Raw genomic sequence first — 17329 nt, forward strand, 5'->3', positions numbered from 1 at the left:
ACAAATCTCGGGCCGGGCCGGGCTTCATAAGAGCCCGACGGTGAAACCTGAAGCCCGAGCCCGACCCGGCCCGGCCCGAAACTCCGAAAATACCATTTAAACATTAAAATAATTATTTTCAGAATAAATAAATAATTTTTTATATCTGTTTTAAAAAAATATCCGTTTTTAGTTATTTCAGGCTTTTTTCGGTCTTTCGGGCCGGGTTTGAAATTGAAAAGTGAGGCCCGAGCCCGGCCCGAACCTGGGCCAACCATGCCGAGGTATACTTTTCCGGACACCCCGTTCACCGGAAACAATAACCTACCCGTCCACGACCTCCTTGTAGAAACTGGAAAGGGAGAAAGGAAACCATCGCGCTGTCCAACCGGCCGGCCGTCCGTCCGTCCATGGCGTCACCGCCGGTCCGGCAGTGGGGGGAGCTGCAGCACGACCTCCTTGTCTCGATCATGTCCCGCGTGGGCTCCCCCGATCTACTTTCTGGCGGTGCGCCCCGTGCCTGCTCCGCGTGGTGGGGCGCGGCCCGCGACCCGCTCGCTTGGCGCCGCGTTGATCTCCGGGACTGGACAGCTCTGACCTCTGCCCGGCGCGCGGCAGGAACCGGTGGGACAAGCAGGCGCGTATCCGTCCAGGACGATCTAGCCGGGGTCCTTGAGATCGCCGCGAGGAGGGCAGATGGTCGGATGGAGGCTGTGCTCCTCCCTGAGTTTGCCGATGAAGAGCACCTCCTGTTCCTCGCTGAAAGGTGAAGCTTCTCTGTCCTTGACTCCTTTTCTTTTTCTCCTTATCTTGGTTTCTGTAATGTCATTTTTCAGTTATTGATGCAGAAAATTGATTAGGTTATCGTACTGCCATACTTTTTGTATTCGCACCAAACCGCTTATTAAATGGTTAATTTTCTGTGGAACTTATATGATCGGTTGATCCATGTAGAACTAAATATAGCTACTCAGGAACACCGAAGAGGCACTTTGTCTGTTAAATTTGTCCCAATTACATTTCGTTTCATGGCGCATTCAGGGATTTTAGCTGTGTAGTTTTGTGGAAAATGTCTCTTTTAGTTCCCAGTATTATTTATTTGCAAGCACTACTACAAGATGATTGTATCTACGACTTTGATTGTTTATGTGAAAATCAATTTGTGATTCCAAGTTACTGCCTGTTCCTTTTGTTAAAGCAAAATTACCATCAAATTTCTGTCATATCACGCGACTTTGTTCTATGGAGTTACTATTCTTACTATTACATTTTAAAATTTATTTGTCCAGTTTAAATGGTGTAGTGTCATGTCTTAAAACTGAAATGGAATGACATTGCTTGAAGAAGTTACTTTCTGTAATATTTCACGAGGATTTCACTTTTGTTTTCTAAATTTACCAAATCCTTTTTCTTAACCAAGAAAATTCTTAAGTATCCAAGTGAATGTGGTACCTTTTCAATTAGTCTGTACATCCAAAGGCGAAACAATCATGTTAAATGTTTTTGTTTCAACTGCTCTGTTTACATAGCTAAGTTGCTTTGTTTTTCAATGTTATGTGCTTACCATAGGGGATAGTAGTGAAATTGAAGAGGGATTTTGCAGTTTACATGATTCGAACAACGGAACTAATTTTTCCCAGTGGGCATATAAGAGGGAATTTGCAGTTTACATGGTTCGAAAAATGGAACTAATCGTTCCCAGTGGGCACATAATAAAAAGAAATTGGTTGACAATGTCTTGATGAATGATAATGAAGTACTGCTGGCAGTTATAGCTCTCACTTGCCAATTAAGTCCAAGAACTTGTAATTTGAAATCATAGGCCTTAAACTATTAGATGTTGAGATATGATAGTTTGACAGATGGGGCATGTCAGTTCGTGTGGCACATGGTGGCTGTAACACCGAAGATAAACGTCATCTTTTGAAGTTTATTTTTCGTAGATGTTTTAAGCCAATGTATCCCTCGTTCATTTTTATGGGTATTAGAAATCCCCGCTTGGATTCAAGTTTACCTATTTTTACTGGTTAACATGAGAGCCTTATAGCACGTGTTTGTTATATCTGTCTGTTGTACCAGTACTCTCATGTGGCACTCAGCTTTGAACTCGATTTTGTCCAAATCCTTGTGGGTGGTCACACTGCTAGTCTGCCATCACATGCTACAGATTGTTTCTGCATCAGAAAAGATTTATTCACAGTGCACAACCTTGCCAGCCCTTTCACCACAAATGTATTCATTCTTTTGATCATTTCCTTGCTGCCCAGCCCTTGTTGGCAACTTGGCATGTGTCACACCATTCTGCTTGATTTTACTTCATACTTTGATGCTGAAATTGCAATTGCTTCATTTTTCATCCATCCTATGTGTCTCATCTTGCTCTCTTTCATTCTCTTAATCTCCTAGCCGTTCTTAATTAATACTTTAGTTTCTCTGCTGCATACTTACATCCTTGCTACCTCTTGCTACATCTCACCAGCTCAGTTTTGATGTATATAGTTCACCTCCTCACCTATCAGTTGCCAGTTGATGCTTGCTTTTAAGCATTCTAACAGCCGTCTTCTTTGTCATCATTAAGTCATCTATAAATTTTCATATCATGATTGATGGCAAGCCAACCGTGCTAGGCAATCTTAAATTTCATGAAGCTGCCTTGATGTCGGTCACACCTCAAGGGCATGGAGGACCAGAGGAAGGTGATTGGGAATAGACTAGTTTATTTCTTGCCTGATTATTTCCTTGTAGAGGATCCTCTTACGTTTGAAGCAGCGAGACTTTCATGACTACGCAGTTCATCTAGATGTTAGTTAGAATTTTCGCATGGTCATTTGATTATTTTGGTTTTTGATACTTATAAACTAGCTGTGAAGTCATTTTTTGACACTCTGGTCCGGGCTTCTTAATGAATAATATTTGCTAGCATTGTCATTTGTGTGCCCCACAAATTTGCAAAACTGTTTAGACATGGTTTTGACATATTTTGTAATAGATATCATTCTATGTGGCATTCTGGTATTTATTTTACATGGAATTTTTATAGGCATGGGCTATGGTCGGTCAAAAATTAGATTGCAGCTAAATGCTTTTCTCAATGTTTTCTACAGGAGTCTGAACCTGCACTATTTCAGCTTTCCAACCACATGTATGACTTATGATCAGTTCTGCAAGGTCATAGGCAAACTTCAGTATCTTAGAGGCATGGCGGTGGATGAGAGTCTTATTAATTATGATGTCCTCCTCCATGTTTATCAATGTTGCCCAAACTTTCTGGAATTGAAAGTGTTTGCTGTTTACGTGGATGAAGATATGGCCTCTATAATTTGCGACTGTCTTCCACGTCTGAAGAAGCTTGAGATACCAAACTCCGATATGTCCTGTGCTGCAATAATAAAATTCCTTGATTGTCTAGAGGAGCTGGAGTATATGGATATATCAGGTTATGAGACCTCGGTCATCTCAAGTAGTGTCCTCCATAAAGCTTCACGGCTTAAGGTCTTTGTCTGGAACTCAAAATTTGAGCTTGGAGAGTTCAAGGACTGCTCAAATTGTGGAGAACACTCCATTAATCCTCAAGAGCCCTGTAAGTGCACCATAGATCACAAAGTCATGGACTGGCTTGCTGGACCATTGCAAATTAACTGAGTCCTGAAACCAGAGCATGCATGTGTAGTTTCTGTTGTTAAATTAAGATCATTTCCTTTTCAAATTCCAAACTTCTTGAATTTTCTGTTTGTGTTGGTTGTACAATGAGAGAATACATTTGACTGCACAGTTGATACGACATTCAATTTGCTTGCATGACTGTTCTTCTTTTGAAATGACAAGCCCAAACTGGCCTAGCAACTTCTGGTTCACTTCCTGCAGAGTTCATTTTCTGCCATTAAATTGAGTTTAGTGGTTCCCGAAGCATCATGCGGTGGGGCGGTGGTATGTTCAGTTAAGAAGATATTTCTTTCATCCTTCGAGCAACCTGGAGGTTGGGTCTCTAAAAAAAAACCATTGTACTCCCTCCATCCCATACTAAGTGACTCTAATATGGACATATCTATATATTAAAATATGGCTAATGTGCTGGAAAACAGATAGATATATCTTTTTTATGTTTTATTTACTATTCTTTAAACTCTTATAAAGTTTTTTTTTATAGAAAAACTCGTATAAAGGTTTTAACCGGTGGTGGTGGTCCGTGCACTATCATTTTCCTTCTATTTCTTACATGTCAAACTATTTGGAAAGCTTTGAGAGACATGACAGACAGAAACACATTAACAATGCATAGGCATGTTATGTTAATCTAAATACTTATCCGTAACAACACAGGGGAACTAGTTCTCGGTGATGGTGATGGTGATGGTGATGGTTGGTTATCCACACTCCACACAGGGGAACTAGCGCTGGTAACAAAGTGAACTTCAACGGGTCCGTGCCACAATGGAGTTCGTTTAGAAAGATTAAAATCAATGTGTGCCGTTCCTTTACCATGCTAACGCCCCTACTACCGTTGCTAAATATAATATTTTTATTAGCTTTGTCCTAATTCAAACTTTTACTTTGAACAAATTTGTGAAAAATATATATAAACATTTAAAATGTCAAATAAGTATATTATGATTATATCATGATGGATTTAGTAAAACTAATTTAGAGTTGTAAATGTTGGTAGATTTCTTTATAAACTAGGTCAAAATTTAAGAGATTTGACTTAAGACTAAGATATAATAGAACTTCTTACATTTAGTAAACGATGGAGTATTATATTTGAGTACAGCATAAGAATTGTCTCCCTCCAACGGACTCATCTCATTCCCATTCCTAGCCATTCTTCGATGGTTCGTGAGCTCGCAGTCAACTTTGCGTGCTTGTGGTCTAGTCTCGGTGTCGCACCACTTCTATATTGATTGTGGTACAGCTCACGGTGATGGCAAATTGGCAATCACTCTCTCAAGCTTGCCAAGGTGGGTGTTGTCTCGGCAGAGTGATGCACTTCGACTAAGTGACAACACTCATTTACATGTTGGCGCTCGTATCCCCTAAACCACCAATCAAGCGAGTGAAACTGGTGCAACAGGTGATGAATCAGCGATGGATTGCCTTTTGACTACGCCGATCGTTTCTAAGATGATGGTCCCATAGTCTAGTATGCCAGACATGATAGTTTTTTATCGAACACTAGTTATTTAAATTTTCTTTCTATTTTTATTATCGCAGTTTACATCATTGATGAACTGCTACATGCTGGCCTATTCTCACTGCCTTCCTCCGTGTCAGCCAACGATTCAAATATATCTTTACTACTACTTAATTTGCAGTTTGGTTGGTCGTCGGTCCGTCCCCCAAATTCACAGAAATTACATCCGTACCACCACCCGAACTCCCGATTCATTTTTCTCTTTCATTTTCTCGCATCTCGCCCAGTCCGCATGCCACCGCTGCTCCCCGCCCCGCGCGCCGCCGCCACCGCCCACCAGCCTCTCCTCTCCTGAAATCTCTCCTCTCCACGGGAACCCACTCGATCTCTTCGTCTCCCTCTCGATCCCTTCCTCTCCCTCACCATCCCTCCCGCGCCCGTCCCTCCATGTGTCGGTCCATGCCGCCGCCGCCATGGGGTGCAGCACTGCCGGTCCCCCCGCCGCCACCATGGGGTGCCGCACTGCCGGTCCCCGTGGACGCCGCCATGGGACGCAATCCCGTCGCAGGGTAAGTTTCACAAATTAAGCCCATAGCAAAGTAAGTTCCACAAATTAAGGAAACCATGCGTAATCTATATTTGAGAAAATTAAACCCATGTGGAAGGTAAGTTCCACAAATTAAGATAAGTTTTGTGTTTGTCAATTACGTTTTGAAAAGAAAAAAATTCGATCGGTCGATGGACATGCGTAATCTATATTTGAGACATAAATCATTGAAATATTTGTGTCTCCGTTGCAACGCACGGGTACTTCGGCAGTCGGTGGATATACGTCACTCGAAAAGAAATCGTCGTGTTACTGGCGTGGCGAGTGGACGCCACACTTCTTCCGGCCACCTAGCCGTCCAAAATGACCAAAGCGCCCTCCGTTGCAGCCACCACACCGGCTCTTTTCTTTTCTTCGTCGCTGACCACCGCGCGCACACATTCGACGACCAAAACAGAGGAAGAAGAAAAGAGAAGGTTCTCGAGATCTCAGCGGCGAGAGAGATCTGCGAGGAAGAGAGACGGTGCTGCTTCCGAGATGCACGACTTCTGCTTCACGATCCCCTACGGGTTTGCGGTCCTGGCAGGCGGACTCATAGGCTACCTCCGTCGCGGCAGCACCGCCTCCCTGGCCGGCGGCGCCGGCGTCGGCGGGCTGCTCCTCCTGGCGGGATTCGTCAGCCTTAAGGCCTTCGAGAAGCGCCGCAACTCCTGGCTCGCCCTCGCCCTCGAGACCCGTACGCTCCGCTTCCTCTCCCTCCAATTTCCACTGCACATTTATGCTTTCTACCTTCAGAGAAGAAAAGAAAGAAAAGAAAAGAAAAGAAAGATCCATACTGGCAAGACTACTCGATCATTTTCGATTTTTCTGTCTCTTGGGATCATGCCATTGATAGAAACTGGTTTGTGGTTGTTTATTTATTTCTTGACCTGGTTGAATTAATCCGGAGTCGGTGGGCCATGATGGGAATGATGCGACTTTAATGGTGGAGGCGACGGTATTCCTGCATTTTGATTTGCTTAGGATCAGGATTTTCTGGTTCTCATCTTTGTGACATGAAAATTTTCTTTGTTGTTAGCGAAGGATATGCATGTGATGGTCTCAGGAATCCATGCAATAATTTTGTTTCTGTCTTCGCAAAAAAATAATAATTTTGTTTCTGTGTGCGGATAACAAAAATGCGAGAGGTTTTCCATGCCATCGATCATCCATGTTTGTGTTCCTCAAGCTCTGGAGCACCGAATGACATGAGCAGCTTAGCGTGCTCCAATGTTTGTTTGGGAATAGGGAGTTCCGTGCTGTATTGCTGAAGAACATACTTGCAGTTAGATACTACATGTGTGGATAGTTCGTGTGTGAGTTGTACTTTTCAGCATAGTATTACTACATCATGTTCCTTGGCAACGGTATTTGGCGTGGGTATGATCAGATCATACTTGTGGCAGCTGTTTGAGAAACAAGAGTTCTTCTCTTTTTTGCATTGCTGAATGTTTAAATTTTGTAAAGCTAAAGTGCTTGCTGTTCTGAGGGCGTCCCTGTTCAATAATTTTAGAAACGGTAGTAGGAATGGTTCTATGGGTTTGTAAGACCTGAGCTTAAAACTGAATATGGTTTCATTTCTATGAAATGGAACAGGGCGAGGAGCCTTTTGATCTAAAAACTGGCATTGGAATAGTTTCTATATGGTTATAGAAAATGCATTGCTGAAAATTGTTCTCTTTGGAGTTGCAGTTAATTGCATTGTTTTAATGTTAAAGTTGAATAGGCTTCATTCAATAGGCTTTGATCATAGCTAATGGAATGGCCCTGTGAGTCGGGCATTTGCGCTATGCTCGCAAGTCCTAACTTGTGGATATACTCTTGATTGGCCGTGAGTGTCTGAGTACCCGGTTACCGCCTGTTTGGTTTGCAGGATTCTAAAAAAGTGGGAATTTGATGGGGGTGCACATTGAAAATAGAGGGATTGATGCTGTTTGATTCATAGGGTTGTAAAAAGGAGGTAGTGGTGGATGTCTGGATTCATATGGAACCATTCCTACTTATCAAACAACCTACTTAAGAAAAAATCCTTCGAAATTCCTTTGAAAATTCTTTGAAGAAAAAAGGCCCTTAATTCCATCATTATTTAAACAAATATGTATAACTATAACCTGAGATATCTAATCTCATATGCAGCTGCTAGCTTATTGGCATTGATCCTTCAATTTTTCACTTTGCATATGTGATATGAACTGAACCTTTTTTTAATTCAAGTTTGCTCTGGTATGTGTTAATTTTAGGCTGCACGTTATGTATTTATTTTTGAATAAAAAGAACTGCATCTGTTGCTAGTGGGGTCATCTATTTATATTGTCCTTGGACCCACAATTATTTTAACGAATAACTTATATGATCTCGAGCATGTTGATTCATTAATAAAGCAGTTCAAGTATCTGCAGTTGTGTGCGCACAGACTTCATTTAACCTAATTATTTTGTTTGAGATTGGAATTTTCCTATTCATGAACTGTAGTTTTTTTTTTTACTGTAATAGGTTTATGTTGGAATGCTGCGAGCATATCATCAGATCTCCATTTCACATAACTTTAGCTGCCACATTGTTTTTCTGCTAGGAATTGAACCTAGGCGGCCAGTGATGTACTCTTAGTCTGACATATTAAGCATCAATCCCCGAGAAAAAGGGAATATTCCCTTAGGATCTACAAGAAAACTTTGAGAAATCTATCTGTCTGAACTGGAAGTATTGATATGTTGTTACTGTTCTAACTGAGCAATTCTTTTGGTGCCAGTCTGCGCGCTGGCGTTGACCTATGTTATGGGGCAAAGATACCTGGAAACTTCGAAGATAATGCCAGCCGGTGTCGTTGCTGGTCTCAGGTAGGCACTTTTTCCTTTTTCCTTTTCAACCGCGCACCCCACTTGATTTTGCACACCCTTGGAGTCTTGGACAACTACTGCCTCGTAAAGAATTTATAGACATTTCATTTGTTTTCCTCTTGTAAATCCAGTATTTGTCTTGCACTGAGCTAATTTTTACGTTCTTGCAGTGCTCTGATGTCTGCATTCTATCTATTTAAAATTGCAACCGGTGGCAATCATATCTCACCAAAGAAAGAGTAAACCACGGTTTTCTTGCAAGATGTGTTTTGGCCAAACTAGAAGACTGCTGCAGGTTGTGTTGTGCATTTGCATTGTAAACCTCAATGATGTTGTTATTTCCTGTTTGTGCTGCTATTCCAATGTATCGTGGAGTTCTGACGTGCTCACCGCCATGTAGAAGAAGTGAATATTTTGAATGTGCTTCACCGAGGCGCAAGTTTTATATTAATTGCTAGCTATCCATGTGCTTTAAACAAGATGATGGCTGTTATAATTATCGATTGTTATATGAATGAACAATGGTGGGTGTCTCGTATGCTTTTTGTTACGGATGCTGATATGAGTTGTCATTGGAAAAGCATTACCCAATTTTGATGGTTGGAAAAATTATAATGTGCTCGAACTTCATGATTCAAATTTTCAATGCGATGGTATGTTCATAGCAATAAATTTATGTAGCAAGGCCCGGGATATACTATCTCTTCAAGAGATTGAAAGTTTCTGGTTTTCACAGAATTTTCAGACTGACATTCTATTCTTCATGTTGATACGTTGTGGGTTGGATCATTTTGATGCATGCCTTGGAAGTGTACACATTTGTATCCAAGATTGGAGGATGGAAAAGAATATCTTTTAAATAACTATACAATGAGAAGATGGTTGACAACTGAAGCGCCATTTGATTGGTAAGAATGCTCTCCCGTTGAAAGGAATACTTGATAGCACAAGAGGGATTGGAATATAAGGTAAACCATTAATGATCTCAAATATCATCAAGAAAACAGAAATTTGAAGTGATAATTGCTTAAGAGACAAAAATAAAAAGCGGCCCTCATTGAATAAACCTACTCGCTAGAACTTGGCATATTTGATTCTCAACACTGAGGAGTGCAAGGCATTGTTTGCATCTATGGCAACAAAATTCAAACTACAAGCATAGCTCAGTTCCCATGTTTGGCATTGTGTGCCTGTCCGGTTTGCTCATGTTACTATTTCAACCATGCAATGCACAAAATTGTAGTGCTGGTGATTTGATTATCAGTCCTTGTATAATGCGGGACGGAGGAGAGTACTTGTGATTTAAGGATCGGAGATGCCCTTATAACACACCAACATGCCACCAGGTACATGAGTTACATCCTTCAAAAAAAGGGTACATGAGTTACATCCATGCTGGAATTGCAAATCCTGAGCAAGCTGTTGACACAAATTTACGACACCTACAATCTGGAATCTCTCATGTGAAAGATTTAGTCATTTCCCTCTAATTTTGTTACATTCTGCTATCTAACCCTGTTAGAAATCAATATGACTGCTGCTCCTAGTTTCATAACCCTAAGGACAAGAAAAGATGTGTATCTCTACAAGAGCCGCTGGGTCACTTAGTAGAGAATTCAAAAAGCATTGTATGCGTGTACTTCTCCCCGGGATGAACAACAACTGATGGAAAATTTGGTTGGTTAACAGCATTTGGAAAACCTTGCGTCTCTAGGCACAGGCCAGCATGCTTCCCGTAGACCACACCTCCTTTCCCCACAACACCATCAAGGAAATTACCAGTGTAGAACTGCACTCCAGGAGCATCTGCCCAAATGTTTAGGACCCTCAAACTGGAAGGCTCTGTCACCTTAGCCACATGCCGCAAACCTGACTTGACTTCGCCAGGAGAATCGAGCACATAGTTATGATCATAACCAGCAGGAACTTGCCCAATCCTGCCGCCAATCTCACTCTCGGTCAGAAAATCGAAGGGTGTGCCACTCACGGGCATAAACTCGCCTGTGGGTATTGAGGTTTGATCCGCTGGAGTTATGTGAGATGCCTGTATCTGGATTAAATGCCTAAGCACATCTCCTGAGTTGTGGCCTGCCAGGTTCCAGTAGGTGTGTTGTGCTAAACTGATGGGTGTGGCCTTGTTCAAAGGTACAGCCTCCATCTCTAGCTTCAACGACGTGCTTGATAGAAGAGAATATCTGGCAGTAACAGAAACATCACCTGGGTAACCTGTTATTTGAAGAAAAGAAATCAGTATCAAGTTACAGTGTTCTTCAACTGGTGATAGAGTTAATTGTTCAATGGGAGTTTGTTATCATGGTACCTTCCTCTCCATCTTTACTGTAGTATTTTAAGGTGACCGATGGGGTCTTCCCTTCGTTATATTCAGTGACTTCCCAGATGACTTTGTCAAACCCTTTAAATCCACCTGAAAATTTTGATATCGCATGGCATTAGCTTATGTAATAGCAAACCGCAAGTAGCATGGAGATCTTTTTCTCTGCATGTGAATTTGTGAGTGTAAAGAGCATGATAAAAACTGATCATGACAGAATGCATATCCAGATAAGCCATTCTCCTTGAGTGATACTGCTAGAAATGCTTATTCTGAACAACATATGGACTAATGAGATCGAAGGATTTTCTGACAAGTTCTTGTAGTTGTTCAATTTTTTTGTTGCATCAAGAACCATTACCATGGATGATAGTACAGCATATAATGGCAATAAATGCTATAGAAAACAGATGGACCTTGCTGTTCGACTAGGTAAAAAAGGACAGAACATCATCTGGCAGTGGCCTGTACCAGGTAGTTCCTTGTTTTTTACTTGAGTTAGATTTCCTAGTTTTTGAGGCTTTGTAAGACCTTTTTCCCCTTCTTAATACCTCCCTCCCTATTAAATAGTGATGTATAAGGGAAAAATTAAGACAGTCCAATGAACATGTAATTACATAATACTATTGATCTATTCTGGATAAAATGTTTTGAGTTTTGACCAACAAACCAGTAATGAGAGTCAACGGACCAATAGGTTGGCATGATTCTTCTCCAGCTATGATAAATGATCATAAAGGCTACTAGAGTATCTGGAACTCCAAGACTATTTTGAGCAGTGACAATTGCCTCCGATAACTGATGCTTCCTTAGCTTTGGTTCTTATTCTGCCATGTAGTTTTTGGTCCTGCTATTTTTAGCTCGTCAGTGGTGTTTACTAATTTGTTATTATGGTCTTCGTTTGCACTTTTAAGCTGACTATTGCTTTGTATATTATATTCTTCATCCACATTAATAAATTTGATAGCATCATACCATAAAGCACTTCCAGATATTGTTCAAAATGCATGTCTATCTTCCCAGAAAAAAAGATGGGTCTCTCCTGAAAACAACATGTTGTTTTTCCATTGCAAAATAGGATAACAATACCATATTGACCTGGTAAACCCTCTTGCTCATCCCTCAGCCCTTTACATTTAATCGCAAAGCATTCAGTTCCTGATGTTTTTTGCCCAAACTCATTAAACAGACATCAAACTCACAGGCTCATGTCACTGGCCACATAAATATTATTGAACCATCTAAGTATAAGTAGCAGCTATTGTTTTAATGACGAATCTAATTACCCATACTAGTTTGAGATCAACGGCATGATGTTCATATGACACCTGTTACAAATGCTACACAAACAACAAACTTATTTTATTTTTCCTTTTTGTTTAGTAAATGCTTTGGGCAGAAATATCGTAGTCATATACACTTAACCTCAAGAAGTCACAGTTGTTTGGTAGCAGGGTAGCTACCTGTGACCACTTATGCCTGTATACCTGAATATATGAACAAAATAATACATCTGTGCAATGTAACAACCCAATCCTCCTGTGTCTTACCATGAAGAGTGTTCGGGGGGTTGTTGATGCCCAAACTATACTGCACACCATTCAAAGTAAACATTGCATCCTTGATTCTGTTTGCAACTCGCCCAACAATGCAGCCAAAGTAAGGTGAGGTGCCATTCTGATTATAAGAGAACTCAAACCATGAGCACCAAGAAAAAAAATGTTGACATATAAGTATATACAATCATATAAGACGAGCGATAAAATATAATGCACACAAATAAGAGGCAAATAAGGTACACTAAAGGGGCAAATAATTTTTCCATTAGTTTTAGAAATTGCAACTTCCAACTGTCTCAATTGAAGACTTTATTAAAAGAAGCTATGAGATGAAAATCATCATGAATTTCCTGTTGTTGCAAAGATAGCTCACTTAGATAGCAGATTAAAAAAAGGCCAAATAGTGTATGTCCACAATTATGAAACCTAATTTTGTTTTCTCATTAAGAAATAGAAAATGCCGCCAGAACATTTTCAGAATGTACATAAGGAACATCACTAGATCTTATGCTTGAGATAGTGGCCAAAAAACCTTAGAAATGGTATGAGAAAGGATAGGGTAGTCGATGCAGGGGAGGATGTCATGAGTAGAGGCCAGATCCTAACAGGGATCACCTTCATTTACATCATACCCCTGTACGTGATGTGCTTGGCCCAGTGCAGTGCAGAAGGAGAAACAGATACAAATACATGAGGCAAGCAAATGGGAACGGTATCGAGAAGATCAAAGGCACGTCACGGCGGCTTCTCCTTCCAATCTAGGCTCTCTTCCTCAACCTTTCTTCTTGCTTCTTGCTGCTACTTGTTTCCAAGTACCAATATCCTGCTGTGTTGAGTAATCAATGAACCAGGGTGTTAACATCTGGTACTAGAGCCACACAAACCACCAAAACCACCCCAAATTTCCCTCCTTCTCTGTGTCGATGGATCCTAAGGAGTTCATGGAGGCGTTGGCAGCAATGGAGGAATGTCTCATGTCCTGACTCCATGGCATCATGGTTTTTAAGGAGGAAGGAATGTTAGGCTCTTGCCTCTACTCATGATTGGGTCTGGGAGATGGGCGGGCTATACCTGATGTGCTTGGCCCAGTGCAGGGCAGCAGGACGAGCGAATACAAATACACAATGCAAGCAACTGGAAATGGTATCGAGAAGATCACAAGGCACAGCACGGCGGTGGTTTCTTCGAATCTAGGCTCTCTTCCTCGGCCTCAGTATCCTACTGTGTTGAGTGATTAGTGAACCAGGTTGTTAATAATCCCATTGGAGTTCTTGGCTGGCTTCGGCCCTGAGTCGAGGCATTCAGGCAGTCATCTTTTGATGCCGTTATTATTATCGACATTGAAAAGGAAGAATAAGAAATACAATGACATGCTAGATATCTTACAATTGTGTTACTTTTCTCAGGTATCATGTTAACTTGAGATCAATTAAACTGTCTAAAGAGATGCAGTATTTCTGAGTTCATTTTTAATTGTAAGTTTCAGTAAGATGATACCGCACAGCGATCAAGACATCCCATAAATCAAGACTATCTCACTTGCATAGGAGTCGAGCTGAACCAAAAAAGGTAGGTTCTAGACTTGTCAGCTAATTTTAAGTCCCTCAAAAACAAAGTGGGTAGACTCTAAGAACTCAGTTCCACCATACTAACATACAATTTCCTTGGCATAATCAAGCAAAACAGAAAAAACTTATGTACTCCCTCCGTCTCGTATTAAGTGACTCAAATTTGTCTTAATATGGATGTATCTATACCAAAAAAACGTCTACATACATGTAATATTTCGTCACTTAATATGGGACGGAAGGAGTACCAGGTATGCTAATAGCCTAATATTGCCTGATAACCAGCAGTGTCGGCTGACCATCGAAGATCAATTAAGTAAAGTGCGATTCAAACAAAAAACTGAAGTGTAACATGTGGTGCACCCAGTCTTTCTCTGGTTGTCTCTAAAAGAAAGTGCTGGAACACCACGTCATGTTGCCACTAGGTCATGTAGAAGAAGGCAGGCCTTTAGCAAAGATGAATGAAACAGTTTAACTGTTTGGTGAACTAGAACTCAAGCTCGGAGCTCCTTTAAGGAAAACTACATCAAAGCAAACTGAGCGAGTTTTCCATACTTTGAATTGAGTTCTATAAGCATACACTGCAAAATTGTGCTGCCACTGCCAGTATATAATTTAACAGAGGACTAGTGAAGTTTTTAAAAAATGGTAATTGTTCTTGGTCCCTCAACTTTTAGTAATGTGACAAGTTAGTTTTCACATGAATAATGAAGGAAAAAATTATCTTTGGTCCCTCAACTTTTACCTTCAATTAATTAACACCCTGAACTTCAATCTTCCTTTACTCAAAGATTTACTTCCAATGCAGAATCCTAATTAAGCATTTAAGCCACATCAGCTTTTAAACTAGAACAATTAGATATAACTCAATCAAAATATCAACCTTAGGCCTTACATACCAAAGGTGTTTTGATTAGACTCCTTTAAGTTGACAGGTCTTAAGCTTATAAAACCGATATTGTTTCATGAAAAGATACATTTATGACACTCTTTGGCTACTATATACATAGTCTGGTAATGCTTTCATTATTTCCATTACTAAAACTTCATCATCCACAAACCCAGCAGCAAAGCGAGCGTAAATACTAGTATTGTACTCCCTCCGTTCCTAAATACTTGTCGTGGTTTTAGTGCAAGGTCTAAAACCACGACAAGTATTTAGGAACGGAGGGAGTACTCTGAAGTCTGAATAATTAAATACATACATGAGTAGTTAAATCTGTTAATTCTTTAACAAAACACAAATTTTAATTTAAAATAAAAGCCCCACAGTACAACCAATGAGCTTAGGAATGGAGGGAGTACTCTGAAGTCTGAATAATTAAATACATACATGAGTAGTTAAATCTGTTAATTCTTTAACAAAACACAAATTTTAATTTAAAATAAAAGCCCCACAGTACAACCAATGAGCCAAGAAAAGGAAGAAATTTGACTCAATAGCAGAACCATTAATCCATTATGCGTGACAGCGTGAGTATACGGAAGATAACAAGACCAGTACACTAGCTGACTTCAGAAAGTTAAGAAACCAGGAATACCCCTTTCCAAGTTCCCAAACAGTAATCCCAGATAGATTTCCAAGAACAAAAGTGCGCTTATTAATCTCTGAAAATGTGGCCCCAGGCAGTCAGAAATGCTGCTAAAGCGTCTAAGCCTGAGATTTGGGTTATGTGAAAGAAAGAAAAAATCCCAAAGTTGTGGTAAAATAATGCGGTGGTTATGTGATTCTTTTTTTGCCAAAGTTGTGGTAGAATAATTTTGAGGTCACAACTGTTGGGATTTTGTGATATTTACTCTAAGTTAATCTTTGCAAATCGAAAGGCATACATCAAGAACCTACCAGGTATGGATCCAGGGAGTCGAATCCAAGCACCACATCACCAAGAACCCCTGCAAAAAGCACACATAATGGCACTTAAAACCACGACCGAGAAGCAATTGAATCATTCCGCAGCAGATCAAACGCACCGTTCTTGTCCGGCACTAGGAGCGATGTGACGGTCGCGCCCACATTGCTGATCCTGGCCCGCATCCGGCCATTGTCGAGCTCGAAGATCTCCGGAGAACGCGGGCGCGATGGGGCGGCCATTGGAAGGACGAGCCTGTTGGGGTTCTCGGTGGCGCGGAGCGAGGAGGCGGCGGGCGCGGAGAGGATGGTGAAGGAGGCGAGGAGGTAGACGGCGGCGAGGAGGATGAGGAAGAAGGGCGGGGTGATGCGGAGGATCTTGAGAGCGGCGGCGGCGGCGTGGGGTTGCGCGTGGTGGTGATCCCGGAACCTGTTGGAGGGGATGTGCTGGAGATGCGGGCGGGTTGGGGTCCTCGGGGACTGGGAACGATGGGGCTGATGATGCTGCTGCTGCTGCTGCTGAGCTCCCAGCCCCAGCAGCTGCTCCATTTCTTTCTTCTCCAGGCTCCAGCCGAGATCGCTCCGGTCTCCCCGCAAGGCTTGTTTGTAGTGTTTGTAGGTTGTTGGGTTTTTGGTTTTTTTAGGCTCAGCCGAGATCGCTCCACCGTGGACTTCTTCCTGTAAGCTCCGTCGATAGACGATGATTTTGTGTTACACGTGCTTCCACCGTGACAAAGATTCGTTAGATAAGTCTGTTTTCAGCGGCAGCGGCAATTCAAGCTACAATAAGAGCATCCACGTCTCTGACCTGGAAACAGCTCATGACTTTTACCTTGTCACCAAATGTTGCAGTTTTTAGAGTCAATTTTACCTTTAAGATGGACGTCACGTCTGAAAATAAAATATCTGGAATCTCTTTCATGATTTATATTTATTTTTTTTACACGCATTACATTGCTTAGAGCTTACCTCCATGAAAGCAGTCATTTTTTATCTTTATAGATTAAAGACAGAGAGCTGCAATGCTTAGAGGCATCTATAGAGGCAGTATTTCAAAAAAGTGTGGATGCTCTAACATACATTTAAATTGTTTTCGGCGGCAGCGGCAATTCCACGGCTACAATAACATATATATTTAAATTGTTGCAGTTAACCGTAGTTGTAGTTGTACTTTAGCCTGAATCGTCGGTCCAACATTACTTCGGTCTACTATAATTTTTTTCTTTTTGATGAAATTGTTTGACTCTTGTCTATAATTTTCTCTTTTACCGTTCAAGTACCGCATTGTAGACACTATTGTATTTTATGTTTACAATAATGCAATTAAAGTAGGAATATGGCTATTGCTATGAGATTCTCCCTCCCAATATCACTTACTTACAAATACCGTAACTATCGAGGCTTTGGTATTTTATCCCTCGAAATGAATGAATGTATGCAAACTGTGAAGCCTCGGGAACACTTTCTCACATGCCGAAAGAAAGGCAAATG

The 17329-nt window shown here is 41.1% G+C and overlaps 3 protein-coding genes across 3 annotated transcripts; 2 read left to right on the forward strand and 1 right to left on the reverse strand.

The window, feature by feature from the left end:
• Positions 1-298: 298 nt before the first annotated feature.
• LOC100827348 (putative F-box/LRR-repeat protein 23) lies at positions 299-3797 on the forward strand. The gene is made up of 2 exons (XM_003562308.4): positions 299-745; positions 3084-3797. Exons 1-2 carry the CDS (start codon positions 390-392, stop codon positions 3619-3621), a joined length of 894 nt encoding a protein of 297 aa, XP_003562356.1. The 5' UTR covers positions 299-389; the 3' UTR covers positions 3622-3797.
• A 2228-nt stretch (positions 3798-6025) lies between these two features.
• Positions 6026-9068, forward strand: LOC100826827 (protein FATTY ACID EXPORT 5). Its single transcript, XM_003562306.4, has 3 exons — positions 6026-6390; positions 8443-8530; positions 8701-9068. The coding sequence occupies exons 1-3, from the start codon at positions 6192-6194 to the stop codon at positions 8771-8773; spliced, it is 360 nt and encodes a 119-aa protein (XP_003562354.1). The 5' UTR covers positions 6026-6191; the 3' UTR covers positions 8774-9068.
• Positions 9069-9802: 734 nt separating this feature from the next.
• Positions 9803-16481, reverse strand: LOC100829342 (aldose 1-epimerase). Its single transcript, XM_003559674.4, has 5 exons — positions 15961-16481; positions 15833-15882; positions 12413-12539; positions 10851-10955; positions 9803-10756 (listed from the first exon to the last, which is right to left on the reverse strand). The coding sequence occupies exons 1-5, from the start codon at positions 16385-16387 to the stop codon at positions 10131-10133; spliced, it is 1335 nt and encodes a 444-aa protein (XP_003559722.1). The 5' UTR covers positions 16388-16481; the 3' UTR covers positions 9803-10130.
• Positions 16482-17329: the final 848 nt, after the last annotated feature.

Source organism: Brachypodium distachyon, chromosome 1, assembly GCF_000005505.3.
Source record: "Brachypodium distachyon strain Bd21 chromosome 1, Brachypodium_distachyon_v3.0, whole genome shotgun sequence".
NCBI lineage: Eukaryota > Viridiplantae > Streptophyta > Magnoliopsida > Poales > Poaceae > Brachypodium > Brachypodium distachyon.

Coding starts and splice junctions, on each gene's coding strand:
- LOC100827348 (XM_003562308.4), top strand. CDS start 390: ATGGCGTCACCGCCGGTCCGGCAGTGGGGGGAGCTGCAGCACGACCTC. Junction 746..3,083: donor CTCCTGTTCCTCGCTGAAAG/GTGAAGCTTCTC, acceptor TGTTTTCTACAG/GAGTCTGAACCTGCACTATT.
- LOC100826827 (XM_003562306.4), top strand. CDS start 6,192: ATGCACGACTTCTGCTTCACGATCCCCTACGGGTTTGCGGTCCTGGCA. Junction 6,391..8,442: donor CGCCCTCGCCCTCGAGACCC/GTACGCTCCGCT, acceptor TTTTGGTGCCAG/TCTGCGCGCTGGCGTTGACC. Junction 8,531..8,700: donor GGTGTCGTTGCTGGTCTCAG/GTAGGCACTTTT, acceptor ACGTTCTTGCAG/TGCTCTGATGTCTGCATTCT.
- LOC100829342 (XM_003559674.4), bottom strand. CDS start 16,387: ATGGAGCAGCTGCTGGGGCTGGGAGCTCAGCAGCAGCAGCAGCAGCAT. Junction 12,540..15,832: donor ACTCCCTGGATCCATACCTG/GTAGGTTCTTGA, acceptor TCTTATAATCAG/AATGGCACCTCACCTTACTT. Junction 10,757..10,850: donor CAGTAAAGATGGAGAGGAAG/GTACCATGATAA, acceptor TTCAAATAACAG/GTTACCCAGGTGATGTTTCT.